We start from the raw sequence: 12,280 nt of genomic DNA on the forward strand, positions 1-12,280 counted from the left end.
ACGGCATAAGTAAAGGCCGTAGCCCCGTAATATTCATCATTGGTTTTGAAATACTTTATTTGACTTGGACACCTAATAAATATGCATAAAATGCATATGCCCAAAAGCTGTGTCATTGACTTGTTCGTATTGTTGTTGCCAAGCTCCAGTGTCTGGCTGTAGTTGTAGGCGGCGCTGTGCCTTCCTCCCAGCTACAGTAATAATTTGACCCGTCTGCCAATCAAGGTGTCGGTCGAGGGGCTCAACCATCAAGGTTACATGAACGCCATGGAATTGACCACCCCGCCTTCGGATTTGATTTAAATTGTAAAAACTCACGAACAGCTTTAATTGATCCTTCAAAGTCTTGCTGAACAAAAAGTAATCATGAATACAACTCTAGAAACTCCCGAGGTTCTCGATATTGCCATCATTGGTGCTGGCCCATGTGCTCTCGCAGTAGCAGCACGGATGCGAGAGACAACACCCTCAGCACTCTTCACAGACGCCGAGCACCAGAGATACCACTGGATCAAGCGACACAAGCATCGTGTAAAGATCGTGCCTACCAAAGGACGTGCAACGAATAAAATATTGATCGAAGACAAGTTAAAGAAGCCATGCGGGCCAATCTGCAAACAGCCAAACTATTTAATGGCAGTCTACGACTCCTCGGGGTCAGACTGGATGGCAAAGTGGACATGCTTGTTTCGTGCTTACAACATCAAGACCTTGAGAAGTCCGTTGTTCTTCCATGTTGACCCAAGAGATCGAGATGGGCTAAAAGCATACGCATACGCCAAGGGTAGAGAGAAGGAGATGGTTGAGCTGAAAGGTGTGGTGGGAAAAGAAATATCAAAGCATCTAATGAAGAAGAAGCTGAAGAGAGGACCATCTGTAAATGCACACACGTAGGTTAAAAACCCCGCTATATAGCTTATACTGATTTATGACAGTGGTAAATCAATCGATGAACGAGACATGCAAGACTACTACACACCATCTACATCTCTGTTTAACGACTACTGTCAGGATTGTATTGACCGATACAGTCTGAATAATCTCGTCACACAAACCGACGTGCATTCTATTGAATACGATGAGCATGGAACAGACGAGTGTCCAGATAACTGCTTCACCATCAAGACTTCGACAGGCACGCAACTCGCACGCACAGTCGTTCTCGCCATCGGGCCTGGGATGCCCGCCCCTGTGCCATTCACTTCTAACGAGGCAGAAGGTGCTTGTCACACATCTCAGCTTCTAAAGCAAGAGTGTCTTGCACCACACGTCAAGAGAAAGGTGGATTCAAAGCGCACAACGAATGTTATCGTTATCGGTGGCGGTTTAACTTCCGCTCAAATCGTAGATCTGTGCATCAAGAAAGGCGTTTCGAAAGTGTGGCACATCATGCGTGATAATTTCAAGATCAAGCACTTTGATCTCAGCCTTGATTGGGTTGCAAAATACAAAAACATCAACCAAGCGGCCTTCTGGTCAGCAGACACGGACGAGGAGCGATTTGAGATGATCTTATCTGCTCGCAATGGAGGTTCGATCACCCCGGCGTACAAGGCTATTCTTGAAAGTCACCAAACAAAAGGAAGGGTCTTGCGCTATACAAAAACACAAATAGTGGGCAAGTCCTGGGACTCGATATCAAAGTTGTGGACAATCAAGACAGAGCCTCCGATCCCAGACCTACCTCCGATAGACTACATCTACTACGCAACAGGCGCAAAGGCAGACATCAAAGCTATGCCACTGTTACAGCCTCTCTTACAGAGTCACCCAATTGAGACTGTTGGAGGGCTTCCTTGCCTGACTTACGACATGCAATGGAGTAAAGACGTCCCCCTTTTCGTGACCGGACGCCTTGCCGGTCTTCAACTCGGGCCAGGAGCTGCGAACCTTGAGGGAGCTCGGGCTGGAGCGGAAAGGATCGCTTGGAGGTTACAGGAAATTCTAGGAGAAATCGATGGGGATGGTGATTGCAATGAAGATGTTGATGAGATGGAAGAGCTACGAGAGCGGGCTGAGAGAAGCTGGACGCATTTGAACATGTTTGATACGCTTAGCGTTCGAGGAGACGACTAAAATAGTATGTGCTTTAGTCTCAAATGAGGATTCACTTATTGGTCGTCGTAAATACAGATATGAGAATTTGGAATTAGAAAAGAACGCGTAGAGGTTTGGGATGAGACATAGAACCAGCGTACTGATAATCGAGCTAGACTTGGCCACTATCTATCTCTAAGACATGTGTATTCGTATTCTCAATTAAACTACACTTAATGTTTAATCGGACAAGAGTTGTCCTAATGCATTGTAGATCTAATAGCAAGCTAAACCAAATGCACTGGATCTTGGATATCCACGACATTACCCCAGTCATCAATCAGCACCGTAGTCTTCTTAGTCCTCCAACGTTTTTCCAGCCGTCTCCACAAAGAAGAAATAAATCACCACCATCTCGACGCAGATCCTGCCGATACACACCAAGTACAGCTTCCAGCCAATCGCTGCAATCCCAACGCTGATTCCATAAGTGTTGACGACCATTGCAACGTTGAGGAACAGAAAGTTCAGTCCGGAGCCCTTGGCACGAGTGCGGTTTTCCAGACACTCGACGGAGTAGACGATAAAAGAAACCTTGCAGATAGAGCAAATATAGCAAATAGGATAACTGGCTGGACTACCCTTGCCGGAGGCCTATGAAATATGGAATGAAACTTGTCATGGATAAAGTCAAAATACAGCTCTACCAGCTCTAAGCAAGGAAGCAGCGGTAGGGTTCGGCACGGATGACCAATTTATCCGTCAAATCCGTGCATCCGTGAATATGAATACAAATTGTTAGATTCCAAAAAGTATGAGTATGAATATGAATACAAATTATGATTTTTACTAATGGATACGGATGCCAATCCATTCAATCCGCGGATTGAACGAATTAGATAGACTGTAGTTAGAAACTGAATTCATTGAGGTCATAGAATGCAGCCCTAGCCTCTAATGCCCCCCTTTACTCAAATCCCTCTCCCACATCGCACGAAGTAGTGTTAGAGTCCTCATAGTTTCACTACTTAGACTATGCCGACGTAAACCTAATAAGTCTGTATTTTGGTTGAAAAGGCGCTCACAACTAACCTCTGTAATGGGAATTGCAAGGAAATCGCGTGCAACATGTGCCATTAGCAGATATTCTCCCTTATGAGAATCCCACCACTTTAGGAGCCAATCAGTTGACTTTGCATCACTAACAGCCACTGGTGGTGAATCAAGATATATATCAATATCAGACACCTTCACTATGGTCTTCTTTTTGCCAAAGCACTCAAGCATACGCTTATATGGATCTAGCTCGGGTTGAGATGTCATTGTCTTCAGATTGAGTAATGGTGGGAGTACCAGCTCATCGCTCAGAGGAGGAGTTGAATAACGATCATGAAGGTAGGTCCGTATTTGCTCCTTGACAACATTTGTCGCATCTTCGTCTTCAAATTCCTCTTTCAGCATCTCAAATTTGAGTTGTGGATCAAGCATCATTGCAATGTAATGAATATTTGACCCATGATCCATATATGCGTAATACTTTTCGTACTTTCTTAGCCCAACCTGCACAGCCTTTGAGATATCATCATCTAAGCTTGCAAAGTCCCCTTTTTGGTCAATTGCATCCTCTAAAAAGCTCTTACACTCAAAATAGAGGTAGACTGACATGCTTATTTGTGGTGACGCCTGTGATATATGCTTTGAGAACTCATTAAACTTAATAAGAACCTTGCGGATTTTCTCAAGCTGCTCCCAATCAGCTTTTTCAAATAGGGGAATAGCAGTTGAATTATAATTGCAAAGAGTGTGAATTGCTTTGATAACTTAAGGGCGTCATCAATCATCCGGAAAGTTGAGTTCCATCGTGTATCAACATCATACTCAATCATATTTGTTGGAAGGTTGTTAACTGTACACACAGTCTTCCAATTTTGCCGACGAACTGCACTACGATTCATCCAGACTATAATAAGTCTAAGTCGTGCAAGTGCAGCGAGGCCTGATGGGAAAGGGGTTCCATTTGCCATAGCATTGCAAGTATCAACTGCAGTCTTCATATCCCCTGACTTTAAACTTTGTAAGATGTCTTTCACAATTAAATTGAGAACATGTGCAAGAAAGCGTACATAGCTAACATCTCCTTCGAAGCGGATAGAGAGGTTTGGCTCCTCAATATATTGCGTAATGTCATTATGAGATAGTAGCTCATATAAATGAGAACATAGTGTGCCATTGTTATCCACATTATCTGCAGTGATCGCAAGTAGCTTTGAATTAAGATTCAACTCCTGACATAATGAGAATATCATTTCAGCCATATTCTCTCCACTATGTCGTCCAGGGATCTCTGCAAACTCAAGGACTGACTCATGATATTGAAAGTCTTTTGACAGCCAATGGCCAATTACACCTAGCATTCCACGATGATTGGTACTTGTCCATGCATCAAGTGAAAAGGTAATAGTAGAGCACTCGACATCTAGCTGATTCTGTAATGTAGTGCATGACTCTTAAAAGTATTGAGTGATGCGTGATTCATTGTTTTGCAGACTTGAACTTGAGCGCAAAATTAGGGATGCTGCGGAAAATTTGATGGAAAGACGGTTCTTCAATGGCAGTAAAAGGTTGTTGAGTCTGTACAATCCAATGTGCAAGATTGTATTCAAATTGTTCTTGGCTATTCCGTTGCATAGATTGTTACGGCTACAGTAACATGATGTCATGGTTACAGCGCCAGGGCCTAGTAACGTGACGTGTGAGTCACAGTGAGAAGCGGGGTAGGCTGCCATGTGACGGGGCTAATGGATAGTTGCAGAAACTAGTGGATATTGGATAGTTGAGCTATCCACGAACTATCCTGAATATCTAGCTATCCGCCAACTATCCAGATTACCCATGAGGCACGACGCCACTATATAAGTAGATAGTATTTCCTTAGATAGGAGCTTCATGCTCAACTCAATATAGTATTCTTTACAATACTGTAACGTGTTACTTGGAAAGCCTTTGTGTCTAATCCCCTGCCTCCTCTGTCAAGTCAACCTTACACAAGAAACCTCTGTGTCTTCTATCATTTAGAAGTCAGCGTTACATAGATGTTGGAGGGGGCATCGTCATTGCTGATGATAGGAATGATGTGATACTTGCTTGCTCACTTGATGATTGTAAGGACACAGGGCACCCAGCTCACAGTAATAGCATATGAGAGTGCGAGTCGGAGGCTAAACGGATGCTATCCTATAGGTCTACTACGAAGGATACAAAAAAGATGAAGGGGGAACCCCGTTGAGTCTGTTTCCTTAACTCCTGAAACGGGCCCGACTCGGTTATCCCAACCCTAGCCCTGAACCTTCCCCCGCAACAGGTCTACATCGGCCCTGAACCCTATACACTTACTGTCCCCCACTATAGTGTAACTCGCTATATGATCCTCTACTGGTTCGAAACCCCACCGAGTCGGATTCCATGTTTGTAGTGACCGTAACAGTTCTGAGACAGGTTCTTCGAGTATCTAGGTACGGAGGCATCCTTACAATGATGCTGTAAGGCCTTGTCCGTCCTTGTAGATATGATGCGATTTAAGGTGTGTAATCATATTAGATGTTGTTCCTTGTCGCTTTGAGTCGCTGTAAACCCCAGAGCAATGAAGGGTCTTGCAGGTCCAAACACGCTCAATTGGTATCATCTTCTTACTTGACTTATGTAGCCATGGCTCTGCAAGTTCTACCATATCAAAATAAGCATACACCCAGCTACTTTGCCCTATTGGCTCCTTATTCACTCATTGAATTAAGGGGGTATACTCAAGAGCACTTGAGTAGGGAGTATTTGTAGTAATTGTAATGGTGGGTGCACCAGATGTGAGAATCTAGCCACCCAAGGAAGGGATGATTTTACTAAGACAACACACTGTCTTAGGAAACAGAGCCAAAGGGTTGTAGCTTAGACTATTCCACAACGCAGCAATCAGGTGTATGATGTAGTGAAGTGGTTTAGACAAGTTGTAACAAATGTTGAGTCTGAGAACTCAGGGGTAAGTCAGAGGTTAGCACCTCACTGACTTTTTAGAAACAAAGAATAACAAGATTAATGCTTGGAAGCTTGTAAAAGACGTGGGAGTATGTGATAGTCGATTTACTGTATTGCCTGCTTGCCCTTTCTTAAGGAAAGGGCAATCCTATTTATGCCAAAGGAGTGTAGTTCTCTCATTATCCATGACTTTCCATGACTAACCAGGCTTGGTAAATGTATTAGAAATCAAGTGCGACCCACAACTAGCTTGCTAATCATGTAGCGAATGTAAGAGAATTCCATAGAACCATCTCTTGGGTTCCTAGCCTATAGGAAGTGAAAAGGAGGTCCAAGGTCAGAGTACCTATAGATAAATTATGTCATAACTTAACCAATCTTGTGGGTAACTAAGGAGCGATGACGTGTAATGAATCATAGAGGGTTGTAGAAGCTTCTAGAGCTATCGTTCATGTTCCTAGGCCTCTAGTTGGTAGAGATATGCCATGTGGTAGTATTGGCCCACCCCCTTAAGGAGGAGATTTTCTTAATAACTTGTTCAATGAGTGTCCAAATGATATGCCGTGATGTATGTAGCATAAACAGATGTAGTAGAAGAGTTTGCAGCAATCGTTGAGTAGTATTGCTTCTGTTGTTGGTGTGATAAGCCAAGATATGTATGGTGACTTGTAGGTTTGAGGAGGAGATTTCTAAGTTTGCTCTTGAGTTTGATAGCAAACTGAGTGCAACGAATGTCAGTATGACAGTAATGGTATTTTTCTCTTCTGTATGTAGAGGGTGTGAGGCTTGAACTTGCGAAGCTGAATCATGTGGTGAGATATTATCATCTTCTTCTCTTAAAAGTGATAAATCTTGAGAGATTTGGGCTTGTTTTTGGGCGTTTCGTGGTCGTTTAACTCGTGATACAACATCAGAGTCATATTCTTCGTCACTTCCATCATTTAATGTATGAAAATCAATTTCTCGATGACGTGTGCGCCGTGCTAGGGGAGAATTAGACGGATTCATATTTAGATAATATGAATATATCCTAAATAGAGCGAAGAATAAAAAAGAGAAGTTATGGGGGTTTTGTCATGATTATAACACAAAACAAATATAACTTACCCCTCCTTTACATGATTTTACGGCCTCAATTATGGCACGTGCATACCGCTAACACATTGCCAAGCATTCATGAATACGACGAATATGAATATGAATAGTTTTAATCTTCTATGAATATTATCACGGATTGAATATAAGGGCCTTCAAAACCCACGAATACGGATACGGATTGAAAAAAACCTCACGGATTTGCATCTGTGCCGAGCCCTAAGCAGCGGTAACCCGACCGGTGGCGGCTGCCGCACAGCAGGTGGTGAGGATGGTGCACTGTAACCTTGAGATGAAGGGGAAGGCACTCCGCTACCTCGAATACACGTGATGCCATGCTCGGTGCAGAGGCAGGTCGTCGAGCCAGGGACTAATGTGCACTTCCTGCGCCGCGTCCTGTAGGCGTTAGCTTAAAAAGATATTGTGATGACAAGGGTTAGCGCTATAGATCTTGGTATTATAGAAGAAAGCATGGCATACCTGCAGGCCGAACAAGCTACAGTAAAGCACCATTATAACGATTCTCGATTAAGCGATAACTTCATTATTGCGATATTTTTCCTGGTCCCGACAACACCACCATACAATTACCGATTATCACAATATCGCAGCTCCCTTCCTGAATATCGCTTTATCCGTGCTATGGTGTTCCTATTCAGACCTTGAAATGATGAAACGATTTTCAATAACTATTGAGCAATGCTGGGCTCTACGCAATTCACCCGAAGCCTTCTCAAAAGCAATGTATCGAATGGTTCTCTCAGAACTATGGCCATAAACTCAGTCAGTCGACAGTTTCTGAGTCTTTAAGCTCACATTTTGAAGATCTAGACAAAGCTATACAACCTACGGGATCACGACTACGAGTTGGGCAGTGGCCAGAAGTAGAGCGACTCCTTATTATATGGCAGCAACGAATTCAATCGCGTGGAGGCTTTACAAGTGGTGATATACTACAAGAAAAGGCTCGAGAGATTTGGCAACAACTACCGAACGATGATAATCTACAATGCCCAGACTTCTCAACTGGCTGGCTCCATCGATTTAAAGCACAATATCATATCAAGGTCCATACAAAACACAGCGAAGGAGGCTCTTATCAAGAAACAGCAGAGGAGGAAATGAAGGCTCTACGAACTATCGCTGGTGAATTTCAAGAGGAGGATGTTTATAATATGGACGAGACAGGCCTATACTGGAAGATGATGCCGTCTCGAGGGCTTGCAACACAAACGCTTCCAGGATTAAAGAAGGAGAAAACTCGAATGAGCCTCGTCTTTTGTGTTAATGCTTCTGGAACTGATCGCCTATGATTGGACAATATAAACAGCCGCGTGCACTTCGAAATATCGATATACCATCAATGGGAGGGCACTGGCGTGTGAGCCAGAAGGCTTGGATGAATACAACAATTATGAGCGAATGGCTTCATGCTTTCTATCGACATATTGGAACGACTCGACAAGTTCTTCTTACGATGGATAACTTCTCAGCTCATAACACTGCTCTTGAGCTTTGTCCTCCTCCAATAAACATACATATTTGTTGGCTTCCTGCTAACAGTAATAGTCGATTTCAGCCCCTTGATCAAGGCATCATTCAATCATTCAAATTCCATTATCGACGACAGTGGCTCTCTTTTATGCTTGATGCTTTTACCTCAGATCGAAACCCACTCGAATCGATGAATCTACACTTTGCGGTCCGATGGATTCTACGGAGCTGGAATCATTTTGTCACAAATACAACAATCTATAACTGTTTTCGAAAATCTACACTTGTCAGCATTCCGATTGCTCTTCCGATTCCAATTTGTCATACTGACATTCGTTGCACTCAGTTTGCTATCAAACTCAAGAGCAAACTTAGAAATCTCCTCCTCAAACCTACAAGTCACCATACATATCTTGGCTTATCACACCAACAACAGAAGCAATACTACTCAACGATTGCTGCAAACTCTTCTACTACATCTGTTTATGCTACATACATCACGGCATATCATTTGGACACTCATTGAACAAGTTATTAAGAAAATCTCCTCCTTAAGGGGGTGGGCCAATACTACCACATGGCATATCTCTACCAACTAGAGGCCTAGGAACATGAACGATAGCTCTAGAAGCTTCTACAACCCTCTATGATTCATTACACGTCATCGCTCCTTAGTTACCCACAAGATTGGTTAAGTTATGACATAATTTATCTATAGGTACTCTGACCTTGGACCTCCTTTTCACTTCCTATAGGCTAGGAACCCAAGAGATGGTTCTATGGGATTCTCTTACGTTCACTACATGATTAGCAAACTAGTTGTGGGTCGCACTTGATTTCTAATACATTTACCAAGCCTGGTTAGTGGAAAATCATGGAAAATGAGAGAACTACACTCCTTTGGCATAAATAGGATTGCCCTTTCCTTAAGAAAGGGCAAGCAGGCAATACAGTAAATCGACTATCACATACTTCCACGTCTTTTACAAGCTTCCAAGCATTCATCTTGTTACTCCTTGTTTCTGAAAAGTCAGTGAGGTGTTAACCTCTGACTTACCCCTGAGTTCCCAGACTCAACATTTGTTGCAACTTGTCTGAACCACTTCACTACATCACACACCTGATTGCTGCGTTGTGGAATAGTCTAAGCTACAACCCTTTGGCTCTGTTTCCTAAGACAGTGTGTTGTCTTAGTAAAATCATCCCTTCCTTGGGTGGCTAGATTCTCACATCTGGTGCACCCACCATTACACAATTACTCCTCCAGGTATCAACGAACTCTATGAACAAGTTATACGAGCTGGCAATATTCATGATGTTATGGCAATTTCTAATTTTCTAAACCCAAGCGATGAGAAAGGGATATACAAGATGGGACACCAAGCGAGGACGAGATTCTACAAGAGGTTATTGATGAGCATCTAGGTCTTCAGCAAACTCAAGATGATGATGAAGAAGAGTTGCAAGAGCGCTCTTTACATTCTGTGAAGAGCGCTCGTCAAGCACTCCAGGTTCTGATTGAGTTTACTGAAGAACAAGAGGCCCTTTAATCGGACTATTTACGAGGCCTCGAGCGTTTAGAATTCGCTCTTGAGGCATTAGATCAAGAGTCACGGGTGCAGAGTACGTTAGATAGTTGGATTACATAAGAATCAATATAGCGATATTATCATTATAACGATATATTCTGCTGGCAGCAAATACATCGTTATAACGGTGCTTTACTGTACTAACGCCCTCATTGTAGCTTGTAGCGTGTCGCGATATATTTGTCGCTGGGGTTGATCAAGCAGGGGTCGTTGTTTCTCAAGTGACAGGGATTTTGCGGGGATAAAAAGCCAGCAAGAAGCCACTAACGCCCATGCCAAGCGCTTTGGGTTGACATTAGCTAGCGCTCACCTCTGATTTTAAGAATCACTGTGTTGGTTCAATTCTCGCAGATCATAGCTAGTGTTAAGAATATATTTGTTGGATAATGCAAATTTTACTTTTGTTACCCCTCATTCCTTTTCTGTGAGGGTATATGAGACAAGGCCCTATATAAACGACACATGCTTGGGTGCATACCCATCCTCAAGATACTTGCAGTCCTCCTTCGTCAACCCCCCACCACTCTGCCACTTCACCGCCTCAACGGCCTCATCAATCCTCTCCTTGCTGCTGAGGCCCACAATCGGATTTGTCCCCTTCTGCAGCGCCCACGCAATCGCCACCCTCGCCATGCTCACCTTCAGTTTGTCGGCCACCTCCTGAACCCGACCAACGACAGCCTTGTCAATCTCCGATTCCTTGCGGACTATACCGCTGAGTACCTGATCCGAGCCCTCACGCACCGTGGATCGCGAATCGTAAGGCCGAGCGAGCGCACCGCGCGCCATGGGGGACCAGGGGATCAGTCCCACGCCGGTGTCCTTGCAGTAGGGGATCATCTCGCGCTCCTCCTCGCGGTAGATGAGGTTATAGTAGTTCTGCATGCTGATGAACTTGTGCCAGCCGTTCTTCTCGGCAATATTCTGCAGCGTCTGGAACTCCCACGCAGCCATCTGCTCGGAATTAGCGGGTCCGGTCTGACTCAGAGGTATAGGGGTGACTCACGCTGCTGGCGCCGATGTAGCGTACCTTGCCACTCTCGACAATGTCGTTCAGCGCCTTCATGATCTCTTCCCGTGGCGTCTCATGGTCCAGTCGGTGGATCTGAAGGACGTCGATGTAGGTGCCCAGCCTCTCGACGCTGGCATCAACAGCGTCGAAGATGTGCTTCCGGCTCAGGCCAACCCTGTTAACCCACTTGGGGTCAGTATCCCTCCCAGGGGTTGCGTATATGCGTTGCTGTCCCTCTTCAAGGTCTGCGACGCCGAAGTAGCACTTTGTCAGGAGCACGACGCGGTTGCGAGGGATGTTGTATTTTTTGAGGGCCTTGCCGAGGATCCTCTCGGATTCACCGTTGGAATACATATCAGCTGTATCCCAGGTGGTTATTCCAGCGTCGTATGCATGTTTGAGGAGAGGAAGGGCGGCTTCTTCGTTTAGGACCCATTCCCACCATTCTGATGAACCGTAACTCATGCCTCCCAGAATAAGCTTCGAGATATTTAGGCCAGACTTGCCCAGCCGTGTATACTCCATCTTCATCTCTTTGTCCGATGCTTTGTCTGCCATGTTTGGTAGGAGTATACGAATGAGAAGTCGAGGTCGTCCAAGAAGCCTAAGAAGTATGAGAAGCCCAGGTAGTATGAGAAACCCAAGTATGAGAAGTCCAAGTAGTATATGAAATCTACGGATCTACCTTCAATTTTGCAAAGCTAATCTCTTATTTCCGACGGACCTATTGATTGTAAATCCGAAATCGCATCACCCCGCAAGGTAGCGAGTTTATGATTGTTTGAGGCGGTGTAGCGAGGTGTTGTTCATAAGTTTTGTGAGTGGGTCGGGCTAGGGCCCCCTGCGTAGGCTGGCTTGGCAATTCTGGCCAAAGTACCGATTCTCACGCGTCACGAACACTTGAGTGTGAGAGCAATCAATTCTGTAGAATAATGAGTAGAGTAGATACCTAAACCCCTATGTAAAACTATACTATAAGCCTAGTACTCTGTGTGCATACCATTTGCAGCAATTACTGCTGCCATAC

General features: G+C 44.3%; 3 protein-coding genes across 3 annotated transcripts; 1 reads left to right on the top strand and 2 right to left on the bottom strand.

Moving 5' to 3' along the window:
• Window positions 1-366: 366 nt before the first annotated feature.
• On the top strand, window positions 367-2,076 carry VC83_00168 (uncharacterized protein; the record flags this gene model as incomplete). The annotated part of the gene is made up of 2 exons (XM_024463864.1): window positions 367-890; window positions 936-2,076. 2 exons carry the CDS (start codon window positions 367-369, stop codon window positions 2,074-2,076), a joined length of 1,665 nt encoding a protein of 554 aa, XP_024328280.1.
• Window positions 2,077-2,336: 260 nt separating this feature from the next.
• Window positions 2,337-3,702, bottom strand: VC83_00169 (uncharacterized protein; the record flags this gene model as incomplete). Its single annotated transcript, XM_024463865.1, has 2 exons — window positions 2,337-2,691; window positions 3,130-3,702. 2 exons carry the CDS (start codon window positions 3,700-3,702, stop codon window positions 2,395-2,397), a joined length of 870 nt encoding a protein of 289 aa, XP_024328281.1. The 3' UTR covers window positions 2,337-2,394.
• Window positions 3,703-10,600: 6,898 nt separating this feature from the next.
• On the bottom strand, window positions 10,601-12,026 carry VC83_00170 (uncharacterized protein). The gene is made up of 2 exons (XM_024463866.1): window positions 11,248-12,026; window positions 10,601-11,195 (listed from the first exon to the last, which is right to left on the bottom strand). Exons 1-2 carry the CDS (start codon window positions 11,809-11,811, stop codon window positions 10,689-10,691), a joined length of 1,071 nt encoding a protein of 356 aa, XP_024328614.1. The 5' UTR covers window positions 11,812-12,026; the 3' UTR covers window positions 10,601-10,688.
• Between the last annotated feature and the right edge of the window lie 254 nt (window positions 12,027-12,280).

This window comes from Pseudogymnoascus destructans (genome assembly GCF_001641265.1).
Source record: "Pseudogymnoascus destructans isolate 20631-21 unplaced genomic scaffold scaffold_1, whole genome shotgun sequence".
Lineage (NCBI taxonomy): Eukaryota > Fungi > Ascomycota > Leotiomycetes > Thelebolales > Thelebolaceae > Pseudogymnoascus > Pseudogymnoascus destructans.